We start from the raw sequence: 27,218 nt of genomic DNA on the forward strand, positions 1-27,218 counted from the left end.
CCTCTGATGTGTTTCAAGATTGTGAGTATATCAAAATATCATCTAAGTATACAAGCATGAAGTGACCCAACAGGTCACGGAAAATGTCATTCATAAAGTTCTGAAAGACAGCTGGCGCGTTCCTGAGACCGAAAGGCATGACAAGACATTCGTAATGGCCATCCTTGGTGTTAAAAGCTGTCTTCCATTCGTCTCCTGCATGGATGCACAATAGATTATAGGCTCCCCTTACGTCCAGTTTGGAGAAGATTTTGGCTCCCTGGATTTGGGAGAACAACTGTGTGATGAGAGTAAGAGGATACCGATTGGGAACAGTTATCTTATTTAGATCTCTGTAGTCAATACAAAGCCCCAGTCCCCCATCCTTCTTCCGGACAAAGAAGCATCCTGCGCCTGCAGGAGAAGTGGAGGGATGGATGAACCCGTTAGCAAGGTTTTCCTGGATATACTCTTGCAAAGCTAGATTCTCTGGCTCACACAGTGGAAAAACTCTCCCTCGAGGCGTAGTGTCAGGCAAGAGGTCAATGAGACAATCATTACTGCGATGAGGAGGTAAAGCTTCAGCAATCTCTTTTGAAAACACGTTCCAAAAGTCCATATAAGAGATTGGAATCTGTTCCATTCCCACTTGACAGGCAGCAAATCGAATAGGGTGCTGGATGCAGTTTTTTACACACTGATTGGACCAAGCTAGAATATTTCCTGTTCGCCAGTCAATTACTGGATTGTGCTTCTGAAGCCAAGGAAGGCCTAGGATCAAAGGAGTGGATGGAGAGTCGATGACAAGGCATGAAATCTTCTCCCAATGCAAAGCCCCTAATTGTAACTGGAAAGGGTCGGTGGAATGGAGCACGAGGTCGTGAGAGGCCGATTATCCACAGAAATCAGGCAGACTGGGCAATCTAGAGCATAAGTTTCCAGGGACAAAGAGGTAATCAGTCTTATCAATAAAATTTTCAGTGGCTCCAGAATCTACAAAGGCCAGCAGTTCATGAGCCCCCATCCCAAAGTGAATAACAGTGGGTAATAGTATACGATTGTCCTCCTGGAGAGATGAAAGCAGACCTAAGGTGACCTCCCCACAATCACCTAGATGCTGGAGTTTCCCGGACGTGTGGGGCAAGAACAGAGCATATGACCCATAAGGCCACAATATAAGCAGAGTCCCATGTTACGCCGGCGTGTGTTCCTGGGCAGATAAATGGGTGGAGCCTAACTGCATAGGTTCTTCCTCAGATCTGGCACTGGAGGTGGAATAACTAGGTGGCAGGGGAGGTACATAATTTGCCACAGCCATAGGGAGTTCTCGCCTCCTCTTCCGCTGGCAAGGGTCAATTATAATGGCTAGACACATAGCCTCCTCCAGTGAGGCTGGGTAGGAAAAGTTGACCAGAGCATCCTTGATTGCATCTGAAAGGCCTATTCTAAACTGGCTGCGGAGAGCGGCATCATTCCAGCCAGATTACGGGGCCCACCTGCGACGCTCTGAGCAATACATTTCAGCAGTGGTAATTCCTTGCTGTAAGTTACGCAGGGTTGATTTTGCAGTAGCAGCACGATCTGTATCATCCTATAGCAACCCGAGGGCTTCAAAGAAGGCATCTACTGTTAGCAGGGATGGATGGTTGGTTCCAGGTTAAGACCCCTTTCACACTGGGGCGTTTTGCAGGTGCTATAGCTTTAAAAATAGCGCCTACAAACCGCCCTAAAAAAGCTGCTCCATTCACTCCAGTGTGAAAGCCCAAGGGCAAACACTGGAGTGTTGCGCTGGCAGGGCGTCAGAAAAAGTCCTGCCAGCAGCTTCTTTGGAGCGCTGAAGGAGCGGTGAACTCACCGCTCCTTCCCATTGAAATCAATGGGGCAGCACGATCATACCGCCGGCAAAACGCTGCTGATTTAACCCCTTTTTTAAAAGGGGGTTAAAACTGCCCGCTAGCGGCCGAATAGCACCGCTAAAACGACGGTAAGGCGGCGCTAACAATAGCGCCGCTTTACCGCTGACGCCTGGGGCGGCACATTGTGAAAGGGGTCTTAAAGCCCAAGCCTGTAGTAGTGAGATAATGATCTGAACCCTCTGAGTTTCAGAGCCAGATGAGGATGGCTTTAACTTGAAATATAACGTGCAGCTGTTTTTAAAGTTGCAAAACCCTTTACGGTCACCAGAAAACCGGTCAGGCAAAGGAATTTTCAGCTCAGATGATGGAGTTTTTATAGCGGTGGTAGCAGAAAGAGATTGTACCTTGGTGAGTTCTGTGGCCATCTCCTGGACTTGATGGGCTAAACGGCAAAGTTCCTGTGCAAACAACTGAGCCTGCTCAGGATCCATGACAGTCTTCCCTTTTTATATATAATGTCAGGCTAGGAGCAGATAACAGGTAACAGTTCAGGTGTGCTGATTATGCAAAGAGTTTAAGGAATAAGAGCACATACCATGAGCATTTCTAAGCAGAGCAGGTCAGCTGGGACTTGTAGTTCACCGCTGCAGATGAAGGTAGATGTTGGCTGAACCTTGTAGTTCACCGCTGCAGACTAAGGTAGAGGTTGGCTGATTCCTGTAGTTCAGTTGCAGATGAAAGTAGAGCTTAGCTGGGCAGCCAAGTAGTAATGCTCAGTCTGGTTCTGCAGTAGAATTAGGGAAAGCGTAGTCTAGGCAAGCTGGGTCATACACAGGTAGATCAGAGTGCAAACGGTGCCGAATCAGAAGCGAGCAAGCAGGGTCAAAAACTAGGTCATACACGAAATATACAAAGCAGATATCAGCTGGGTCAAGCAGTGGCACACAAAGGTAACAACCCTATCACGAGCACTGATTGTGTGCTGATACAGGTGATTTAAAGGTAAACTGGCTAATCACTGTTGTTTCCCAGGCAAAGGCTGTGTCAGGTGAGTTTTGCTGGGTCTTAAAGGGATCCTAGTACTGACAGATGCCAGTAGAGATGGACTGCGAGGAATTCTCTATCAAGAACAAGACGGTGGTCTCAGACCAGTGGCTTTTGTGAGTCGCAGCCTCACTCCACCAGAAAAAAAATTATCCCATCCACAAGCTGTTTCTGGCTCTAAAATGGGTTGTAGTAGACAAATTGAAGGATTACCTGTATGGGGCTGTGGTTGTGGTGAAGACAAATAACCCTTTGACTTATCTTCTGACTTCTGCCTAACTGGATGCAACAGGACATAGGTGGCTGGTTGCCCTTGCTGGATTCCAATTCAGTTTGAAGTACAGATCTGGGACAGGGAATCGAGATGGAGATGCCTTATCTCGTAGGCCTTATCAACAGGAGGAGGAACAAGAAGATTGGGCCTATGTTACTGCAGAAGGTGTATGGGCCTTGTTTTAAGGCATGGCCAGGAGATTGTGGGCTGACGCAAGTACATGGAGAGGGCCTCCCTCGGTTGTTCAAAGAAGATGGGAGAAAGGTTTAGGATCCGCAATGCCATCTGGCTATCCAAGCCCTGAGCAAGCAGGATCCAAGCTTGGTAATGAAGAGTTCTGTGATTGGAGCGAAGATTCTACATCGGGAATGTAATAGATTGCAGCTGAAGGATGGAATACTGTATAGGCGAGATCCTCCTGAGGACATGGAAGAAAAATGGCTGCTATTTCTTCCTGAGAAGCACCGTGCAACAATCCTGAAAGCTTTGCATGATGACCATGGACATTTAGGGGCAGAACCTTTCGTTTAGTCAGGGATAGGTTCTACTGGCCCAACATGAGAGGAGAGGTAGATAGTTATTGTCATTCCTGTTTAGCATGTATCCAGCGCAAGACATTACCAGATTGGGCTGCTCCCATGGGGCATTTGTGGAGCCAGGAGCCTCTAGAATTGTTTTGCATTGATTCCCTGTACCTGGAACCCGATACAGGTGGAAGAAGTAATGTCCAGGTGATGACTGATCATTTCCCCCGCTATGCGCAGGCCTATCCCACTAAAGATCAACAGGTGACCAAAGTGGCCAAAGTCTTTGTCAAAGTTTTTCGTGCATTATGGGCTGCCTGTCCAAATCCATTCTGACCAAGGACAATACTTTGAGAGCCAGTTAATCCATCAGCTGTGCACTTTGCTAGGCATAAAGAAGTCTCGGCCCACGCCTTACCATGCGCTAGGGGATCCTCAACCTGAGAGGTTTAACAGAACTTTGCTGACTATGCTGAGGACCTACAGAAAAGAAGCAGCACTGGGGAAATCATATTACAGCTGCTGTCCATGCCTACAACAGTACTGTAAATTATGCTACTGGCTATTCTCCATACCGACTCATGCTTGGAAGAGAAGCGTGCCTTCCTATTGATTTAGCTTTTGGAACATCTTTGACTTCCCATAGGGGGGTTATGTTGAAAGCTTACGAAAATCTGCAGCAAGCATACAAGAAATCCATGGAACATGCCTCGACCAGAGAATTACAGAACAAAAAAAAATTTTGATTCCAAAGTTAAGAGTACAGGTGTTAGGGCTGGGCTCAGCCCTTCCTTCTCTGAGCTGGCCGCTCGGCTGTTGTTTGATTGCCAGCTCCTATCTCTCCACAATGACTTCACCTATTGATGATATCCTGCTTGTCAGTCCTGCTTACTTAAGCCGTCCAGCCCGGATGATCTCTGCCTTCGCCTGGTCAACATCAGAGACTCTCCTGCGTTCTTGTTAGACTTGCTTGGCTGACGTTCCTTCTGGCTCCAGATCCTGCTTGCTGTTCCACCAGGCAGATTCCTGGCTTCCTGACTTTCTGGCTTGTCTGACTATCCATTCTGGTTACCAAACTTTGTCTATGTTTTGACTACGTTTGTTCTATTTACTTTTATTATTAAACAAGTGTGATTTAAGTGTACTTCTGATTCATGGTTTCTGACAGTAGGCGAAGGCCATGAATTCAAAAGATGCAGTAAATCCACTTGTTGGTAATATTTTTTCCAGATTGGATGAGCAGGAATATCGCATGAATCAGTTTGCCATGGCATTACAGACACTCCTGAATCGCACGGCTCACCTGGAATCTCCCACTGTGGCTGCTCCGGTGCAACCTGTGTTGCAGGCTGTCTCTGCTGCTGCTTCAGTCTCTGTGCAGGCACCCACCTCGAGTATTACCTCTATAAGTGGTATGCCTGGTTCTACTCCGCTTCCCCAGTGATTTGGGGGTGATCCAGTCCAATGCAGAGGGTTTCTGAACCAGGTTGAGATATACTTTGAGATGCTGCCCCAGGCGTAGCTGACGGACAGAAGCAAAGTAGGTTTCGTGATATCTTTGCTTTCTGCGAGAGCCTTGGCCTGGGCAAACCCTCTATGGGAGACACAAAAACCCATTGTCCTGAGTTACCCAGAGTTTGCGGCTTCTTTTAAAAGGATATTTGACGTTCCCGCATGCTCCGCTTCTGCTGCCAAGTGCCTCATGTCCATCAAAGAGAGTACGAGAACTGTTGCCGATTACACCATTGAACCGTACTCTGGCAGCAGAGGTTGCTTGGAACAATGAGGCCCTCGTGGCTGCTTTTTCTCATGGTCTCTCGGATACCATCAAAAATGAGATAGCAGCCCGAGATATAACCACTGAGCTGGAGAAGTTGATCACATTTGCCATCCTCGTTGACTCCAGACTCAGAGAGACTCTCTTTTCACGAGTGCTTGCGGAAGCCTCCTGTACATTTGTCTCCCAGCTCTGCAGTCCCACCCTTGCCTCCCTCACCTCCCATGCCTCCTGGTACCAAGTCAGTCAGTGAAGATGAACCCATGCACTTGGGCTTCACGTTTCTCTCTGTGGATGAGAGAGCCCTTAGGAGGAGGGAGAGATTGTGCCTTTATTGTGTCCAGGCAGGTCACTTTTTGAAGTCTTGTCCTACCCGTCCAGGAAACGCCTGAACCTTGAGGTCCTATCACAGACATACCTTAGGTGACGTTTTTCATCCCCAGTTATCCAGAAGGACAAACCCCTGGCTCCGGTTACCCTTTCTTGGGCTAAGTCATCCATCGAGATACAGGCTCTAATCGACTCTGGGGCTGCAGACCTGTTCATTGATGCTGCCTTTGTATTGAAGCACTTGATTCTGCTGCAGCTGCGTGATATGCCACTGGCCATTGAGGCTCTTGACGGGAGACCTCTACAGTAGGGGTGCGCATCTTCACTGGTCTCACGATTCAATTTGATTACGATTATCTGCTCAATGATTCGATTCAAGATGCATCACGATTACCGACAAGCTCCCACTTACGCTTGGGCCGCCTAGGCGGCCCTTCCACCCTGCAATCTTCTGGGACACATCACAGTTCCCAAAAGATTGCCCGGCTATGCAGGACAGCGCAGTGAGACATGCGCACCCAGCTGTGAAGCTGCAAGCTGTCACAGCCGGATGCACACAGTAGTATTGCCAGCGCTGTGGACAGGCTGGGGAGAGAAGGGAGGGTTTGGGTGGCCACGTCTCTGGATTGTGGGACAGGTGAGTGTCTTTTTATTAAAAGTCAGAAGATACACTTTTTTGTAGCTGCTGACTTTTAATAAACAAAAAATTGACTGGAACTCCGCTTTGAATTAAAAATAAATTTAAAAAATTTCATTTAAAAAACTGTCACTTCATACCGAATTTCACAGTAGTACGATACATGTGACTCCCGGCCCGTCCCACCCCTCTCCGCTCTCCTCTCACGTCTCCTGAGTCCTGACGTCAGCGGGGAATTCTCAGCTCCGCCTGCTGACTATAGCTATCGTATCAGAGGAGAGGCGGACAGGGCTGAGAATTCCCTGCTGACATCAGGACTCAGGAGAGCGGAGAGGAGAGCGGAGAGGGGTGGGACGGGACGGGAGTCACATGTATCGTACTACTGTGAAATTCAGTATGAAGTGACATCGTTTTTTAAAAAGCACATACAGTGGGGCACATCATCCATTGTAATATAGCATTTATTAAAATAAAGTAATTTTGAAAAAACGCTCCGAGCGCTTTCCGGGAGGGGCGGGGCTAGTCGTCATGACATCACCCGCAATCGATTTTCCGGTCCTTATGCATTGATGCCACATCAGGGACACCCGAATCGCGATGCATCGATGCAACGATTAATTTCAGCACCCCTACTCTACAGCCTGCCATGTGACTCATGAGACTGCTCCATAGTCCGTGGCCGTAGGGACCCTTCACCATGAGATAATCCAAATCCAATTTATTTCCTCACCTATGTTTTCGCTGGTTATTGGTTATCCTTGGTTACAGAGGCACAACCCCTCTTTCGACTGGCTCTGTGCTGAGGTTCTCTTCTGGTTGCCACAATGCAGTAAGACATGCTTCCAGAAGGTAGTTAAGGTCCTGTGCACCTCTTCACTCTCCTCCCTGCCGGAGGAGTGCAGCGATTTTATCAATGTCTTTGTCAAGCTGGTAGTTTGCCTCCACACCGGTTGTATGATTGCGCTATACCCCCTGGTGGCCGGGTTTATCTTTTGTCAGTCTTGGATGATAAGGCCATGGAGGAGTATGTTGCAGATGCACTTTCTTGAGGTTTCATCCGCAAATCCTCATCTCCTGCTGGTGCTGGTTTATAGGGGTCGCAATCGTTTCACGATTAAGAATGCGAGTTATTTGACCGCCTCAAGGGAGCTTTGTTTTCACGAAGCTTGATTTGAGAGGGGACATACAATCTCGTGAGGATTAAAGAGGGTGACGAGTGGAGTGGAAAACTGTGTTTCATACCAGAACAGGCCATTATGAGTACCTCGTAATGGCTTTTGACCTTTGTAACGCCCCAGCAGTTTTCCTGGAATTTATTAACGATGTCCTCTGAAATTTTTTGCAGTTATGTGTGGTGGTTTATCTCTACGATATCCTCATATTTTCAAAGTCCCTGGAGAGCCACCATACAGATGTCTGTCGTGTGCTTCAGAAACTAAGAGAGAACAATCTCTATTGTAAATTGGAGAAGTGCAAATTCCATCTTGAACATGTTAAATTCCTGGGTTATGTCGTTTCCACTGCTGGTTTTTCGATGAACCCAGAGAGATTTTCAGCAGTCCTACAGTGGCCCCCGACCCGTGGGTTTACGTCCTCTACAGCGTTTTCTTGGCTTTGCCAACTATTATTGGAAGTTTATTCCTAACTTCTCGTCTCTGGTCAAGCCCCTGGCTGATATGACCAGAAAAGATGGTAACCCGCAGAGTTGGTCTCCGGAGTCCATTAAGGCCTTTGAGAGTCTCAAGCCTGCCTTTGTTTCTGCGTCTGTGTTGTCTCATCCTGATCCTACATTACCTTTTATTTTTGAGGTTGATGCTTCTGAGACTGGAGTTGGCGCCCTTCTGTCTCAAAGTCCTACCTCCAGAGAGCGCCATGCATCCTTGTGGTTACTTTTCTAAGAAGTTGTCACCTGCGGAGTGCAATTATTTGATTGGTGACAGAGAGCTGTTAGCAATCATTTTAGCCTGAAAGAATGGAGACATCTCCTCGAAGGTACCACTGTGCCGGTTCTCATTCTTACTGGCTATAAGAATCTCACATTCTTGTCTGAAACTAAACCCCTCTCTCCCAGAAGGGCACAATGGGCTCTTTTATTGTCAAGTTTCAATTGCATTGTCTCATTCTTACCTGGTACTAAGAATGTAAGGGCTGACACTTTGTCATGACAATTTTCCTCTACTTCCAAGATGGAGTTGGTTCCTGTGATTCCTCCTGATCGTATTCTGGCTACGGTTCGCACCAGTCTGTTCTCCTTTGGGTGACAGAATTCTTGCTGCTCAGGTCCATTCTCCTCCTGAGAAATCTTGTGACCGCTGCTTTGTCCCAGAGAGTCTCTGTACTGCCGTGCTCCAGACTTACCATTCTCCCAAGGCTGCTGGCCACCGTGGGAAGAATTAACTCTTTTGGGCCATTTCCCAAAAATTCTGGTGGCCTAGTTTGTGCTGATGTAACCACCTTCGTAGCTGCCTGTTCCGTGTGTGCTCAGTGTAAGACTCCATGACACCTTCCAGCGGGCCTCCTACAACCCATACCTAATGGAGAGAGGCCTTGGACCCACCTGTTTATGGATTTCATTGTGGAGTTACCCAACTCCCAGGGCAGCACAGTTATCCCTATGGTTGTTGAACGGTTCTTGAAAATGTCTCATTGTATTCCACTTAGGAAAGTTGCCCACTTCTAAGGAACTGGCTTCCATTTTTGCTCGGGAGATCTTTCACTTACATGGGCTACCCAAGGTGAATGTCTTGGACAGGGGTAGTCAGTTTGTGTCCCGGTTCTGGCGAGCCTTTTGTGCACAGTTCGGAATTCAGCTTGCTTTCTCCTCTGCGTATCACCCACAGTCTAATGGGGCCGCAGAACGAACCAATCAGTCCTTGGAGCAATTCCTACATTGCTATATTTCTGACCATCATAACAACTGGTCAGACCTCTTACCGTGGGCGGAGTTTGCTTACAATAGTGCCTTGAATTTTGCTTCCCGATTGTCCCTGTTTATGACGAACTATGGTTTCCAACCTTCCATGTTGCCTGACTTTTTTGTCCTGCAGAGTATTCCTGCATTGGAGAAGCATCTCCCTGGTCTTCGTTCCACTTGGGCACAAGTCCAGGAGGCTTTGCGACATGCTAATGATGGGTACAGACTCCATACTGACCACAGACGTCTGCCTGCGCCTTCCTACCAGGTTGGGGATGGTCTGGCTGTCAGCTGTAATATTCCACTCAGAGGGCGAGATTGGAATAAGATTCTACTGCAGCGTGAAATGCGCTGGATTAGATCTTAATGTCAACACCCCCCACCCCTCCGGGTTTGAATGAAACAGAAAGCTTTAGACCATTCCTTGAGGGTTTTACCTCAGGGAAGACAGATTAATTCATATTTACACATTGAACTTCCTTTTAGAACGTTTCTTAAAATGTATCCTTTGATAGTTCAGGACCAACACCTGGATGGACATTCCCTCCCATGTACCCATATGATAGGTGTTGTGTCCTGGGCACCTATGGTAGAAAGATAAACAGCGCGCCCATAGGATATATATATAATATATATCACCCCATAGTTTGGGCGGTGGTGTGGGGTGGGGGGAGGGGGGGTTTCAGAGTGACTGGTTCTACTCCAAGTTCTATTTTTGTTTCTTTTCTTATTTTCTAGATCTTTATGATTTTCTAGCTAAATGGAAGACATGTAATGTTGCTTTCTTGCCACTAGAGGGAGAAGTCTATCCAACAAAAGGTACATGGAGGGTTACATCCCATTTTAGAAATGCTGCTATACTGTGCAAACTTTTTACAGCTTTAAGGCTGTTCCAATCCTGTCAGATATTCCCCATGATGCCCAAATGACCCCACTTAAAGTCTTGTCCTGGAATGTGTGAGGCCTCAATTCCAAAATAAAACGTTCCTTGGTATTAAATTACATTAAACAGTACAAACCCCACATCTGCATATTGCAGGAGAAACATTTAACTGGGAGCAGGATGCTGGCTCTAAAGAAGCCCTGGGTGGGATCCTATTACCACTCTACCTATTCCACCTACTCCAGAGGAGTCAGCGTCCTGGTCCACAAATCTTTACCCTTCACCCTCCTAGATCTTCATTTGGAACCCGAGGGGAAGTATGTTGCTATTCATGCGATGTGTGACAGGATGGAAGTAGTTATAGTTGGCCTGTATAACCCACCTCCGGCTGTCCTGGCTGTCCTCCATAAGCTGACTCCTATACTGGCGCAGTACCCTACTGCGGCTGTGTTATTGGCTGGTGATTTTAATATACCCCCCTAATCCCAGTATGGATAAACTTGGCACTGATGTAACCCCTGATTCCCCGCTGTTAAGATGGGCGGATGAATATGGCCTCAGTGATGTGTAGAGGTGGCGATATCTCAAAGACAAACAATACACTTGTCACTCGGCCACTTACGCCTCCTTCTCTAGAATAGACCTGTTCTATGTTAGCGGCTCCTTACTCTTGCGCACCCAGGAGGTTAAAATCCTTCCACGTGGTATCTCTGATCACACTCCCTTTTTCCTACAACTTAATACGGACTCGCCAGTGGGCAGTAGCCTCTGGCGACTCTCGGGTTTCTGGATAACTGATGAGCGTGTAGCCCCTGAGGTTGCGGGAGAGATGGACTCTTACTGGATACAGAATAGGGGAACAGCCCCTGCTCCAATGATTTGGGATGCCTATAAGGCATATACACGGGGACAATACTCTACAATAATTAGTAAGGTCAGGAAAAGCAATAGGATCGCCCTGGAGGAGGCAGAGGATAGAGCCCAGAGTTTGGAGTCTAGCTATGTGGTTACCAGAGATGCGGGGACATACGCTGCACTCCAGACGCTTCACTGTGAAATTTCAGTGATGAGAGCCACTGCAACTCGGAAACTTCTGCTATTGCAGTCGCAGAGGATATTCGAACAGGGGGAGAGATCGGGCAGGCTGCTGGCATGGCTAGCCAGGGAGCGTTCCACTGTGGCACACATTGCAAATATTAAAGATGACCAGGGACACATACAGTCAGACCCTGTCCAGATAAATGCTAGATTTGTACAATACTATGAAAGTTTATACACATCTAGGGTAAACTACACACTGGACTCGCTACGGGACTTCTTAGCTCAAATAGACTTCCCTACCCTATCGGAGGCTAACAATGCCAAACTAGATGCACCAATCACCCTTAAGGAAGTGCAACTGCTCCAGCCTGCCAAAACCCCGGGCCCAGATGGTCTACCGGCCGAATTTTATAAAACTAACAGTGAAGCCCTAGCCCCACAGTTCCATGAGCTTTTGCTGACTATGCTGGAGAATAAATCTCTTCCCCCATCTATGTCAGAGGCTGTGATCGTGGTGATCCCTAAGCCATGAAAGGACCCTGAGCTCTGTGAGTCATACAGACCTATCTCACTCCTTAATGTTGATGCTAAAATAATTATGAAAATATTGGTGAACCGTCTTAATTCGGTCATCCTTTCCCTGGTTCATGGAGACCAAACAGGCTTCATGCCAGGGAAAGGCACTGACATAAACCTGCGTCGGTTGTATACGAACATATCACATGTGGTGGCCACAGACTCCCCTGGGGTGGTGGCCTCCCTAGATGCCGAGAAGGCTTTAGACTCGATCGAATGGGAATTCCTCTGGCGAGTTTTGGAGAAGTTTAATATTGGACCCAAATTGGCTAATGTATGCCAATCCCACTGCGAGAGTTAGAACTAATGGCACACTCTCGCCCCCTTTAGTTTGCACAGGGGAACCAGACAAGGTTGTCCACTGTCTCCAGGATTATTTGCCCTGGCTGTCGAACCCCTGGCCATCCTCATCAAGTCATCTGGGGCCACAAGGGGGATGGAGGTGGGCCCACTGAGGTAACAGATCGCCCTCTATGCAGATGATGCCCTCCTCTATCTCCCTGATGCTTTGAATTCCCTGGAGGAGGCCCTGTGGGTTATTGACCTGTTTGGGTCCTTTTCCGGGATACGTATTAATTGGACCAAATCCATTCTCTTCCCATTGTCCCAGCCGCCCCTCCTCCCCATATACCACTACAGTCGGTCTCTAAATTCAAATATTTGGGCATTGAAATACAGAAAGAGCCTTCCTGTTACCTAGCGGATAATGTTTACCCTATTTTACACGAACTCACACGCAGATGCCTGACCTGGAAGTCCCTCCCATTAACACCGGTAGGGAGGATTAACCTTCTCAACATGACATTTCTCCCCAAGTTCCTCTATGTCTTTAGAAATACTCCAGTTCCCATCCCTACCTCCTTTTTCCAAAAACTAGACCAGGTGATCAACTCCTTTATTTGGGCAGGGCTGACCCCTAGGGTGGCTAAAATGGTGTTACAACTTCCCCTCTCCGCAGGTGGATTGGCACTGCTGTGCTTTAAACAGTATTACTGGGCAGCGGTGCTGGTAACAGTACGCTGGTGGTTCACCCAGTCATGAAATAACCCAGCAGTTAACCTGGAGGCAGCCATCCTGGGGTCGTACTCGGCACTGAGTAACCTAGTGTTCAGGGGCCCAAGAGCACAGGCCGCAATGACAGTCTCCATGTGTACGACGGTCAAGGTTTGGGAACAACTGACTGCTAAACTCAACCCACCTAACACATTCTCCCCCTATACGCCATTGTGGGGCAACCCTAGGTTACCACATCTATTATTTATCCCAGACCCAGCTATCTGGGCTAGATATGATATTAAAATTTTACAACATATCATGCCAGCAGGCACGCTCCTCTCATATGATGAACTAAAACACACTTTCCAACTTCCAGCGAAGATGTTTTTTCGCTATCTACAACTACGTCATGCCGTACAAGCCCAATTTCCCACTGACATTCATTTGGAATCACATATGGTGGAGCGCTTTCTTATTTCAGCCAATGTGGACCGTATCCTCTCTGCCCTGTACCTTCGGGTATCCTGTGGGACTGATGACCAAGGGGCTGGGCTCTTTAATAAATGTAAGGTGGATGTGCCCTCCCTGACGGATGATGATTGGGAAGATGGTATCCAACAGTATATACCTTTAATGATATCCGCCAGGGATAGGTACATTCAGCTGAAATTCCTCCACAGGGCATATTATACACCCCAGAGGCTTGCTAGGATATACCCCACCCAATCTGACAAATGTCCAAAATGCAATACTGAAATGGGAACATTCTACCATGTGGTGTGGTCTTGTCCTCCTATCCAACAATTCTGGACGGAAGTGATGCAATCTATCAACTTGATTGGGAATTTGACCATAGGACTTGACCCCCATGTCCACTTACTCGGTGTCTGTGACAATATCACCACAAACACTTACAAAAGGTTACCGATTTTCTATGCCTCGTTCTATGCCAGGAAGGCCATCCTAACTAAATGGAAGCAGCCGGAGCTCCCGACGGTTGGGCAGTGGAAAAAGCTTATTGATTCTACCCTTCCACTTTATAAACTTATGTATATGAGTCATAAAATGTCCTAAAAAGTTTGAGAAGATCTGGGGTGTCTAGGCTGACAACTAAAATCCTGATTATAATGAGAGAGGACCCCAGTCTGTCCCAGTCTCTACACCTGGGCGGATCAGGTTCAGGACCCTCAGTGTGTCCCCCCACTCCTCTCACCCCCCAAAGAAACCCCTTACAATTCCATTATTGCTACATATGGTTGGTATAGGATAGGATTATTCATACCTATGACATCTTATCCTTTGAATTAAAGACAACCCTACCCCATTTCTACACAAGAAAGCAATACTGAGGCTATGTACTGAGAAATACATGTAAATAACATGCTGGCTAATATGTCTTACACTTTGTTATGATATCTGCTGTTTTGTCATCTGTTTGATTTTATTATCCCCTTTTTTTATGTCTATTAATTTTATAATGTACTGAAAACTTTCTCCGATGGAGATTAATAAAAACTTTTCTGTTAAAAAAATAAGGTCGAATAAGTCATTGAAGGCTTATGGTGTCTGTCGAATGTTCAAAGAAGATTCGACGGAGCAGCTAAACTGTATGACGCCGCAATCGTACATTTCCGGTCGAATTTTCCGCCTACAAGCTAGCTGTAGTAGAATTCTAATGTTGTATGACTAGTAATAAATTAATAATTATATTTATTAATTATTTTACTAGTCAACCAACATTAGAATTTTTCTATAGCCTATGGGCGGATGCATTTGACCGGAAATGTATGATTGCATCATCGTACAGTTTACTAGCTGCTCCGTCGAATCTTCTTAGAACTTTCGACAGACACCATAAGCCAAAGATTCGACGTTTGTATGTTTTTCGTTGCTTTGTTGAATCTTAATCGTTCATTCATTGGTCTACTCTACCCCAACAGTCAGCTAACTTTCATATTCGTTTCTCAATCGCAAGTGCAATGGCGGGCGCGGCATCCGACGTTGTGTCTGTGTCAGTCTCAAAGGCATCAATGAATTTTGATGACATGGAGGACGTTCCACTTCCTGGGCCTTCTATGGAGGCAACAGCAACACCCCCAACACCATCATCCAAAAATGGGCGAGGAGGGGGACACAAGCTGCAACCAGCAGGAAGCGTAACCTTATGTGGACTCACAGTGAGTCCCAGGTCCTTGTAAAGGAAACGCTTCCTTGCTGGATGCAGCTGTGTGGCCCCCGCTCAGGAGTGGAAGCGGGAGAAGTGGGAGGAGATCTCCAGAAGGGTTGAGGAGACCTATCGCCATCGGCGTGAGCCGACTGCCTGTCGCAAAAAATTCTTCTTTTTTTTTTTTTTACATTTCAACCACTTCAGCCCCGGAGGATTTGGCTGCCAAATGACCGTGCCGCTTTTTGCGATTCGGCACTGTGTCGCTTTGACTGACAATTGCGCAGTCATGCGACGTGGCTCCCAAACAAAATTGCCGTCCTTTTTTTCCCACAAATAGAGCTTTCTTTTAGTGGTATTTGATCACCTCTGCGGTTTTTATTTTTTGCGCTATAAACAAAAAAGAGCGACAATTTTGAAGAAAAAGCAATTTTTTTTTTTACTTTTTGCTATATAAGTAATGTATCCCCAAAAAATATATAAAAAACAAATTGTTTCCTCAGTTTAGGCCGATACATATTCTTCTACATATTTTTGATAACAAAAATTGCAATAAGCGTTTTATTGATTGGTTTGCGCAAAAGTTATAGCGTCTACAAAATAGGGATAGTTTTATGGCATTTTTATTAATAATTTTTTTTACTAGTAATGGCGGCGATCAGCGATTTTTATTGTGACTACGACATTATGGCGGACACATCTGACACTTTTGATGCCATTTTGGGACCACTGTCATTTATACAATGATCAAAGCTCAAAAAATGCACTGTTTTTACTGTGTAAAAAATGACACTGGCAGGGAAGGGGTTAACCACTAGGGTGTGCTGAAGGGGTTAAGTGTGTCCTAGGGAGTGATTCTAACTGTGGGGGGATGGGCTACCAGTGACATAACACTGATCACTGCTCCCAATGACAGGGAGCAGAAGATCACTGTCCTGTCACTAGACAGAACAGGGAGATGCTGTGTACATCGGCATCTCCCCGTTCTTTAGCTCCGTGACACGATCACCGCCACCCGGCGGACATCGAGTCCGTGGGTCCCGATGTCACGTTACTTTGCGCAGCCGTGCCATTCTGCTGATATATATCGGCGTGAGCTGGTCGGCAAGTGGTTAAAAATGAAATCACATATTATGCCCAAAAACAAGTCCCCCCCCTCCACACACACACACACACACACAAACATATATTATTGCTATCACATGTGATGTCAGTAAAGTTAAGTGAAGTTTTTTTTTTTAAAGGAATAAATAATTTTCAATTTATCCTCCCTCCTTTGAAAAACCAAATTTGCGCATAGGTGTACCTAGCCTACACATGAAAGCATAGTTTGCAGTTGCACATGTTAAATATATTATCGCCACAATCATTTTAAGAGGAATATTTCCATGGCCGTTATTTGTTCTTAGTTATCACTAAACTGAGCAGTAAGTGCTTTTAAGTTCAACTGGACCACCTGTAGGTTACGCCCCCTTTCTGACCAGGCCATATTCTGCTATTAAGCACGTTGCAGCTTTAACTGGCGACTGCACGCTCCTGCGATGTACTACCCAAATGAAATTTATACTCTTCTCCCGCCACATATAGAGCTTTTATTGGTGGCATTAGATCACTGCTGGGTTTTACATTTTTTTGTTACTGAAAAATAAAAAGTCTTACGGTGGATGGACTTAACCAGCTTGCAGACCCGCCATATGTTTAGTTACTATGGGGGGGTCCACATCCGCAAGTGGGTTAATGCTTTGCAAAAGAAACAAGAAAGGAAATTTTACACCATACACAGTTCACACAAGCGCGCACCGCGTAATAATTAGAAAGGTGGACTGGACATCTATATTTACTTGGCAAAATCCCAATCCTGTCTTTTATATTTTATTGTGCACCAAAAAAGCATACGTTTTTCTTAAAATAAATTTGGTTAATAAATAAATTTGCAAATCTTGTGCTACATGAAAAAATACGCCTAATCCAAAAATTCAATTTGCATTGTTTCATTCTACGGGTTCATTCTACATGTTTCATGTGTTGATGTCATTTTCAGATTACAATTGTACTTTAATTGTGGAACCCGTTTCTCTTCTCTTTTTGTTTTGCAGTTCCATAGCGCAGAAACGCAGGCAGTTGGGGCGCAGAGGGAAGCAGGTGCCTCTCCTCCCCCATGAGGCGGAGCTCCTAGCGGGTGTAGGGGAGGATGAGATCACCCAGCTCCTGGCTCATCAAGGTTGGTGTCAGCATTGCATTGTGCAATGTGTGCAAGACATTTTTTTTGTCAAGCATGAGATGCAACATTTACCATGATGTGTTTGATTTTATTTAAAGATCGTATCCAGGCCCAGCGCCGCCGGAGGCAGATGGCGGAGGAGCAGGAGTCCTCCACGTCAGCAACGTGCAGTAAGTACTGTAGTAGTGACACTAATACAGTGGGTCCTTTTCCATTTGTCCAGCCTTCCATTGTCGATTCCAGTGTCATTGCTGCTCGCTCAAGCAGTGACAGGTAGAGCCTCTGCGACGCTCTGTCAGGTAAGCACTTGCGTAACTTACATAATCTGACAGAACATCGCCGCTCTGAACGGAGGCGCCTGATCAGTGGCGGTGCACCTAGCACTCGCCGGCGCCGCTGGAACCAGGACAGGTAAGTGCCTCGTTTTTTTTTTGTTTGTTTTTGGTTTTTTTTTACTGATTTTTTTCTAAATGGTGAATGCATGTCCCCCCTGCCTTGTAGATAAATGTTAGTGACCTGCCCTGTATTGCCATGCTAATGGATAATTCATTTTATCTATATACATTACAGTATATTTATTTATAGTAAGTTGAAGCTTGAACATTGTAACGTTCATCATTTCTCCTTTAAATAGGTGTCATCCAGTCAGAGGGGGAGACTCAGGAGGAGGAGGCTGAGGCAGCAACGCCCACGTGTAAGTAGTATAATCTTGCTGGTATCTGCTGAGTGATCATACATGTTTCAATGTTCTTGTACTAATGTGTGAGATTGTTGTACACTGAAGATTGTAGTGTTCTTTTCTATCATTAATCAACAGCTGCTGAGGCTGAGCAGGAGATGGAGGAGACCTGCCCTGTAGAGGCTGCTGGTGATGTGGAAGAACAGCCAGACGCGGCAGATCCAGGGAGTAAGTATAACTTTTTTTGTATTTTCCAAGCAAATATAGTATTTTAAATATGAAATGCTGATGGCATACCTTGTCTAGAAATGGTTGTGATTTATTCTGCAAGGCTTCGGTTTAGCTGGAATTATTAGTCCTCCTCTGCAGCTGATTCCAGTCTTCCTGTTAGCGTGACCTGTGCTTGTTATTTCCTCAATGTCCCTGATCACGTCACCTTCTTGCTGCAGTTCAGATTCCCAGTCTGAGCCAATCACTGTTAATCATCGTGAATAACACAGCAGGCTGGAGGGGGTGTGTCAGACAAGAATCTCCAGCTATTGGCTGGCAGTCCCTGGACATGTTCAATCTCTGGCATGCCCCTAATGCATGCATTAACACTCTCATGATGTTATACCTGTTATACCTCCTAGCCTAGACCAGGAGTGAGTAACCTACCTAGCCTAGAACAGAAGTGTGACTTATTCATTCAGTGGCCATACAAAATTATCAACTTTAAAAAGTAGCCTGCTATATTTTATTAAACAACTTTTTATTAGGTCATCCCAAATGCAATGGCTTGAATGGCTTCTCTTTGGTGAGTGTAATGTTAAAAGCTGGTATAGCTGATATGTTTTTCTTCAAGTGCAACTGATCTTCCATATTTGCGACAGTCAGTCAGTCTGGATGAGGTAGATTAGTTAGTGGCCGTCAGCACTTAGGCGTCCATTACACCTTAAGATTTTCTCCAGCCGGCCGTGCGACCAAGTGGATAAAATCTTTGGGAGATTCCCCTTTACACTGCTCGATGTGTAGAGGGGAATCCCTTTGTACTCTGGCCGGGGAGGACACTTAGCTCCACCCCGGTCAAAGCACAGTAAAGTACTACACCTTCCTGCACAGCTCTGCAAACTTGGTATGACGCAGCGAATTGACACAGACACCACTATTTCCTACACACAAATTGATTAGGTGCATCTCACTGAATATCAAAAATGGAAAACTGGTAGTGGAAGTGAAAACATCTCAAGATGTTACATGATTGTCTACAAGGGCTGGGAGATAATTGCCTTTATATAATGTTAGGGTGAAGAATCCATGTGTATTGTATTATCTATCTATCTAATGTATTTTCTTTTCTTCATAGGTGAAGTCTTCATCCTTCACCTCCACCCGGTGGACAAAGGCCTGTACCTGCCCGCCTCTGGTTGGGCTGACTGTCCCTCCTCCCCAGCTGTTTCTACAGAGCATGTTCTCCTCCACCCTTCATCACTATCTCCCCACCTGGACACACCCATTGTTGCCTCCTCCCCAGTGCGTCCTGGTGTGGATTCTCCACCCGCTCCAGGACCAGTACACATCCCCCCTCCAGAGCCACATGTGAATGATTATCTATGGCACATTGTGGAGGTCCAAGAGAGACAATATGCCTTAACCAGGAGGCTATGTCACTCTTTGGCCCTCCATAATCGCCGGCAGCTCCATCACTATGTGGCTCTGGAGAGGTACCAACATAGCCTTAGGAGGCAACTGGAGGCTACTCGGTACCTTGGTGACCAGATGACTAGCATTAATATGTCCCTACAGCGACTGGTCACCAGGTTGGGGGAGAATATATTTTTATAATTTTTTTTTTTATTTTATGTTTTGTTTATGTTAAAAATAAAAAAATTTTGTTCAGAAATAATTGTTTTCTTGAGTTTTGCTTTCCTTGTTAGATTCATGTGATGTTTATCTAAATGAACTAGTCCATTTATTGTTACTAACTTACTAGAGGCCTTATAATTGTAGTTTTTCTACGTTTAACCATCAGGCTGAACGTAGAAAATTTAAGAGATTTCTCTCTACTATTTCAATGTGCAAAGGGTAATCCCATGTATTGTGTCCAGTCACGTCGTTCAGCTTTCCTCCACCAGAATACACAGCAGATAGTTACAGCAGGGGTTAACCATAACCACAATACAGTCCTCAACAGTTCACAGGACATAGGTTGCAGGCTTGCAATCATGAGGGCAACAGTTAACCGGACAGAGGTTCACAGGCTAACGCAATCACAAAGGGCAACAGTTCAAAGGGCAGCCATCATTTCCAGGGCTTGAATAACATGGCAGCAGGGTAGATTACTCACACTGGTGACTTCGGACAATTGCAGATGGTCATTGTCACGGAACGTCCCACACTCCGCTTGAGTGCTTCCGTCAGTATACCGCTTCCTAAGTTCTGGAACACGAGTCCAATGGATCTGGCTATAGGAACCCCCAAGAACTAGACAACACCAGTCTTGGAGTACATCAGAACTAACTCTTTATTTGAGACCTCACACAAATGTATACACCAGCATGACTCAAAGCTAACCTAATTAACATGAGCTAATTTACTATTAAATTTACCCATACCAGGTGACTCAGAGACATGACCTGTAGGACAGACTTGTGGGCACCGAGCTTCACACAGTAGTATAAACACAATAGCAGGAGCTAATTACAATTAACAATACAAACAACAATCTCCCCCCTCCTCAGCCCAAACTGTTCGTCTCCTAGCCAGTGCTGGTGGCTAATGTGATCAGCTCAATTAACATAAACACAGGTAGTTGGAGTTGATGACACCAGCATCTCCTCACAGGATGTGTCCCAACAGTATGAATCAGTCTTATCAGCAGGGGGCTGCTGGAGGAATCCCCCCTCCCTCTTCAGGGACACAAATCCCAAATGACCACAGCAAGGAGTCCCCAACAGAATAAAACAACATGCAATATATACATATATACACGACTGAGTCCGATTAGTACAGTTCAGACTGGATTTCTAATTCACCTCACAAAGAGTATTGTTCCCTTGAAAATCCAGGGCCCATAATCAAAAGGCAAGAGGCTTGCATTCAGTCCTCTCCAACAGCCTCTGTCCTGGCTAGGTCTGTCACAGTCATGAAACATGCGGAGGATCAGAGAGGGCCCTGGTGTCCCCAGGGTCAGAGATGGCAAATGGGAGGGGTCCTGGGCATCTGGATGCAGCTCAGCAGTGCCCGTGACCAACTAATCTATCTTGCATAGAATCACGTTTCCAACTGTATGGTTCTTGGTGCTATGTTGTGTTGGTAACATATTCTGATCCTTGAGTTGATAGTCTCTCCATCAAGAGGAACTGTCATGCTGTTGAGGTCATCTTTAATTATTGTCTCTTATTTCCAGACCATCATACAAAAATGGTTAAATTAGCACACATTGCTATTTGTATTTACAAAGACAGCAACACGTGAGCAGTAGCACCATGTCAAAGCTTCAACCCTTGCTACTGTCCATTCACACAACATTCATTCATGCAATCACGCACACTCTAGTCACTCTACACAACATTCATTACAAAAAAGGGTGATGGAAGGAATAAAGGGAAAAATTTGGATTGCTTAAAACAATATAATTCTATTTAAATCTTGGGGTCACACCAAAGACAAGTAGACAACTGCTATTGTGTCAAGTGGTAAGAAAATAAAAAAAATGATTTTCCTCAACATTTGGATGGTTCCTCTGAGTCCCATCTATCTTCACATGGTAACAATGATTCAGGTCTCACAAGTTAAGGGTAGGGTAACCCAGCTTGGGGAGGTTAAATTTGAGGATAGTTATTTGTTCCATCAAATGGGGTGTTAGTTGTGCACGGTGTGGATTAAGGATATTCCCAGTAATAGAGAAAACTCTCACTTTGCACAGTTGTTGGAGGACAGGATAGTAGTTGCTGGACAACCAGGCAAAGACCAGGCCACAAACCTTTCTTACCATCCCAATAGGTCAAAGGGTCCTCTGTAGGAAGCAAATGTGCTTCATATAGGTAGGCCCTGACCATTTCAGAGGCACTACTCTCCTCTCAATTACCTGCTGCTTGACCTGCAGCCACCAGATTGTCAAGTGCCTCTACCCAACATGCACATGCTCCACTCGGTTGTTTTTGAGTGATGGTGCCAGGCTTGGAATAGCAGACATGGCAGGTGAATCTTCCAAACCGGCCTCATCCGGCATACATCTCTGTTGCTGCAAATTACGGACCCTTTCAATCAGTTTTTCTTTCCAGTAGGAGAGGCTGTTGTTTCTGAGTGCCAGTTTACCTTTGATCCTGGGATCACACAGGGAAGCCAGCATTAGTTCAGGGCTTTTGCGGACACGGTCATTTAGCCGATCTTTTAAGTTATCTTGTAGCTTTCTGATGAAAGACGCTACATTGGCATGAAGTAGGCTTCCACAAACAGGCTCACTGTTTTCTAGGATCTTATCTATGAGATAGGTAAACAAGGGTATGACCTGTCCTAGGCTGGCATTGCTCTGACTCAAGTTTTCTGTCGCATTCCGAAAGGTTTTTAAGACATAAACGAGCTGCCCAATTATACACCAGTCATCACGTCCAAGTGTGGAATCAATCCCAATGCTGTGGCGGGATGATAGATTGTGGATGGCTGTCTTTTGCTCCAAAATGTGTTCCAGCATTTCCAGGGTATAGTTCCACCTGGTGCTGACATCTTGTTTCAGGCGATCTATGGGGAGCCCTGATTGTTCTTGCTCCTCCCTCAACAGTTGACTAGCCCCTACACTGCGGTGGAAATGCCCTGCAATCTTTCTGCAAAGGCCCAAGATTTGAGCAATCTTGACAGAGAGAATAAATCACCGCTCAGGAAGACTTGCTTTCAGTGTATTAGTGAGCCCTTCAGAGGAGGGGAGTCCCAGGTGCTGGCTAAATGCAAATTGAAGCAGGGTTTGAAACAGGAAAATCTGGATGCCGCACACCGGATAAAGTTGAAAAAATCTTCTTTATTGTAAAACTTGGATCATCAAAAAATACAGGACAGTCAGGCAGATAGTACAGACACCACTGACGCGTTTCGCACTCTAATTAGAGCGTGTGAAACGCGTCAGCTGTGTCTGTACTATTTGCCTGATTGTCCTGTATTTTTGATGATCCGAGTTTTACAATAAAGAAGATTTTTTCAACTTTATCCGGTGTGCGGCATCCAGATTTTCCTGTTTCAAACCCTGCTTCAATTTGAGCAATCTTGTTGTTTTTCTCCACTGGGATTGCACCCTTTACCACTAAATGCAGTATGTGTGCAGAATAGCGCACACCGACAAAAGATCCATCACTTTAAACCATGTTTGAACCTCCGTCTGTCACAATGAGCCCAACAGAGACATTGGTGACTGCCCGCTCTCCAAACCAATTGGCCAACATCTATCTAATTGCCCGCAATATGTTGGCAGAGCTGTGTTTATCATCATGGACTTCTGTGTGGAGCAGGAAAGCTTGATAACCCTGCTGGTCTTGCGCTGCAGACCTGCTTCCTGATGAAGTTTGAACTCTTACACTAGTGCCACCACCAACAGGCACAGTGGCCTGCCACCAGTGTGCAGTCAAAGACAGGAAATCGTGTTGACTGCTGGGAGCTGCCCACAAATTAGTGGTCAAATGAATTGTCTGACCCTTGGCTTTGGCCATTTTTTCCTTCAATAATGCAATGCACGAATGGTACAGTGCTGGAATAATCTTTCTGCTGAAAGTTGTTCGTGCAGAAACAATGTATCGTGGAGCAAGGGCATGCATGAGCTGTCTAAACGGCTCCCCTTCAATCATGCGAAAAGAGGCTCCTCCAACAGCAATGAATTGGCCAATGAGGTGGGTGATCTTGTTGGCCTGCTGTTTTGACATGCCCTTGGAACTAAAGCCAACAAAATTATCTAGGTTAGGCTGATGATGTCCTTGGGAGGATGAGGAGCCTGATTGGGTCTGCAGTGGAACTACTGCACGTGGACGGTTTGTCTTAATTGAACCCTCTCTACTGCCTGTGCTCTGAGTAAGTGTGGTTGAGGAGGTACCACCAGTACATTCAGAGTCCGTTATGCTGCTTCCTGCGCTACCATCTTCTTTTTCTGCCTCTGCCCGCAGTAAAGTAGAGTGGTGGTCAGTGCTGTGTTTTGGCCTAGGCCAACAAGGCCCAGGCCTAGGGCGGCACTTTGTGGGGGGCGGCAAAAAGCCGCCCCACCCCCCCAAACGGCACCCGCTCTCCTCCCGCACAGCAGGGCACATCAGGAGTACAGCTTGGGAGTGCAGTGGCGTCGCGGCTGCAGATGGGGCCAGGAAGCAGTTAAATCAGGAGCTGTCAAGCCGCCCCTGTAAAGCTGTGATTCTCTCTCTCTGATGTGGCCAATCATGGGGAGGGAAACAGCAGGGAGGAAGCTGGGCGGCGGCACGGCAAAATCAATTAGAGCCGCTCTCTCTCTTTCTTCTCTCTTCTCCGTTCAGCTGACAGAAAGGGGAGGGGGGCGAGCGGGGGAGTTCTCTGGTAAATGGAGCAGCGCTGTGACAGGGAGAGGAGAGATGCGGGGGGGCTGTCTGTGTATCTCCCCCGCTCGCCCCCCCTCCTCTTTCTGTCAGCCGAAGAGAGAGAGTGCGGCTCTAATTGGTTTCCCTGTGCCGCTGCCCAGCTTCCTGACTGCTGTTTCTCACCCCATAATTGGCCACAGCAGAGGGCCAATCAGAAGACTCTGGGGGGCATCATGGGAAGAGTAATCCCTGAAGAATGGCAGCCCTGTGTGTACACAGACATCATGCTACAGCCCCCAGCATGCATGCACTCTGCTGGGGGGGGTTACAGGAGGAGAAAAAGAGAGTACTGTGCTGGGGGAAGCCAGATAGAGAGCCACACTGTACCCGCACCACCAGGGCCACGCTGTACCCGCACCACCAGAGGCACGCTGTACCCGCACCACCAGAGGCATGCTGTACCCGCACCACCAGAGAGCCACGCTGTACCCGCACCACCAGAGCCACGCTGTACCCGCACCACCAGAGAGCCACGCTGTACCCGCACCACCAGAGAGCCACGCTGTACCCGCACCACCAGAGCCACGCTGTACCCGCACCACCAGAGCCACGCTGTACCCGCACCACCAGAGAGTCACGCTGTACCCGCACCACCAGAGAGCCACGCTGTACCCGCACCACCAGAGAGCCACGCTGTACCCGCACCACCAGAGAGCCACGCTGTACCCGCACCACCAGAGAGGGAGCCACGCACCACCAGAGAGAGAGCCACGTTGTTCCCGCACCACCAGAGAGACGTTGTTCCCGCAACACCAGAACCACGCTGTACCCGCACCACCAGAGAGCCACGCTGTACCCGCACCACCAGAGAGCCACGCTGTACCCGCACCAACAGAGGGGGAGAAAGATGAAGCCACTGCCAGGGTAGAGATGCTACACTACTGACTAGAGTTGGCCTGGGCAACCCAGAGTGAGTGAACGTCCAGCCGGAGGGATCACTGTTGCAGTTTCACCGGGTCTGGTAAGAGAGCCTGTTGGCCATTATACATTACTGTTCCCAGGAACTGAGCAATTAGGAAGTACCTAACCTGATATCCTCTAGGCCAACCCTAGTGACACCACTGTCCCAGAGCCCAAAACAAGTTACGGCACTGAGTTTCGGTAACTGGCCAGACAGGGATGTGCCAGCGTGGGCACCCAGGACATCTGCCGCCCGGAGTCCCACAAGCGGCGATGGGCTTTCAGTAGCAGCCCACACCTCTCTCCCCACTGTCAGCCACACACACTCAGTACACAGCCAGGAGGAGGTAGGAGCCACAGAGGAGGGACACGACTTCAGTGCAAGAACCTCCCAAAGCACCCAGCACATATCCCCTTACCCCCAAATGAAAAGATGCTGTATCACTCACTGTCCTCCTCCCGTGGCGTCCCTCTGTCCTCCCATGAAGATGACAGGGCGGATCTTAAAAAGGAAGGGGTGTGGCCTTGACAGGAAGGGGTGGGTCATAGTTAAATTAGGGGGGGTGCGCGAGCTTAGTCAAAAACCTAGAACAAAACCTAAATACACCACTGGTGGTGGTAATTTTTAAGGTGTAGGTTCATACCAGCATTGGTTAAATGTCCTAACTTTTTACCCCTACTCACTTGCTTCCCACACAATTTTCACTTTGCAAAGAACCCACCTTCCAATGTTTGAAAGTATTTCCAAACGTTGCTGCAGCAGGATGCAGCCCCTTGACCCTGTTGATCTCTATTTAGGGCTGATATAGCTGCAGCAGGTAGCACACCAGTGGTGGAAGCTGTTGCCACTACAGTTACACTTGGTGAACTAGAACTAGTGCTGCTAATGGCAGAGGTGCTAGGGACTGGGAGGTCGGTGATATCATCACAGTATTCTTCCTCCATAATAACAGAGGGAGAAGGGGAGTTAGCAGCAGATGAAAAAAGTGAACTGCTACCTGTCCTACTCCTCACAGAATATCCCTCTTGCACTTTCTCTAGGTCAAACTGTAAGTCCTGTGGGCTAAGAGTGTATAAAACGTCTGCAGTGGTTGGGGAAAGAGGAGCATCACATTCAAAATCATTCTTTTCTTGGACCAATGAAAAAAAAGTCTCACACTCTGTCTCTGCTGCTGCCTCCCTCAATTGCTTATTTGGGGAGCTGGGCAGTGGCACTGGCAGTGGGATTGGTGGTGGTGAGTGTAAAGGCAACTCCATTTTACTAGGTTTCTTGCCTATTCCATAAAAATAAGAAGCCATGACACCTGTAGAAGTAGAAGGAGGCAATGGAAGTGGCAGCAGATGTTGGTGGTCTGGCAGGAAAACTAATAGTAGAACTGGTGGTGGTGAAACTAGCTTTGGTGGCACTGGTGGTAACACCCACTGTTGCGGACAGCATGTTTGTGGCGGCAGAAGTGTCAGAGGCACTAGTAGCAGAGACCTTGCCACTTTTTTTAGCAAGGCGTTCTCCATGACCGTGACCACGACCACTACCTCTACCTGCCTTCACTTTTCCATTAGAACGGTACATTGCTGACTTGCTGTTGCTGTATAGTTCAGAAAATGGACTGGTGATAGTGATCACTGATCAGACAGGTAACAAGATAGGTTATATATAATCTATATAGAATCTCAATCTATAATATAGAATCAATAATAATCAATCCCCCCCCACAACACGGGCAGCCTCTGAGGCTATCACAACACTAGCAGCAACACTAGTATCTATAAAGTTCACAACACTAACACAAAAACAGCAGATTATTGTGAAAAAGTTAAGTTGAACTGTAGCTTGCTTCACTATTGTTCTGCTGCTGTGCT

At 46.7% G+C, this 27,218-nt stretch overlaps 1 protein-coding gene across 2 annotated transcripts in view; it reads left to right on the forward strand.

Moving 5' to 3' along the window:
- Window positions 1-19,741, forward strand: part of LOC141128689 (uncharacterized) — a 146,874-nt gene extending 127,133 nt beyond the window's left edge. Inside the window, exons 1-6 of one of the 2 annotated variants that reach the window (XM_073616123.1) lie at window positions 10,033-10,154; window positions 17,092-17,216; window positions 17,315-17,386; window positions 17,851-17,910; window positions 18,034-18,123; window positions 19,241-19,741. In XM_073616123.1, the coding sequence (XP_073472224.1) occupies window positions 17,347-17,386; window positions 17,851-17,910; window positions 18,034-18,123; window positions 19,241-19,719 (669 nt within the window). In that variant the 5' untranslated portion in view covers window positions 10,033-10,154; window positions 17,092-17,216; window positions 17,315-17,346 and the 3' untranslated portion in view covers window positions 19,720-19,741. Of the gene's footprint in view, window positions 1-10,032; window positions 10,155-17,091; window positions 17,217-17,314; window positions 17,387-17,850; window positions 17,911-18,033; window positions 18,124-19,240 lie in introns of those variants that run through there. The other variant, XM_073616124.1, reaches the window with a different exon arrangement.
- The last annotated feature ends 7,477 nt before the right edge of the window (window positions 19,742-27,218 follow it).

This window comes from Aquarana catesbeiana, linkage group LG02 (genome assembly GCF_042186555.1).
Source record: "Aquarana catesbeiana isolate 2022-GZ linkage group LG02, ASM4218655v1, whole genome shotgun sequence".
Taxonomy (NCBI): domain Eukaryota; kingdom Metazoa; phylum Chordata; class Amphibia; order Anura; family Ranidae; genus Aquarana; species Aquarana catesbeiana.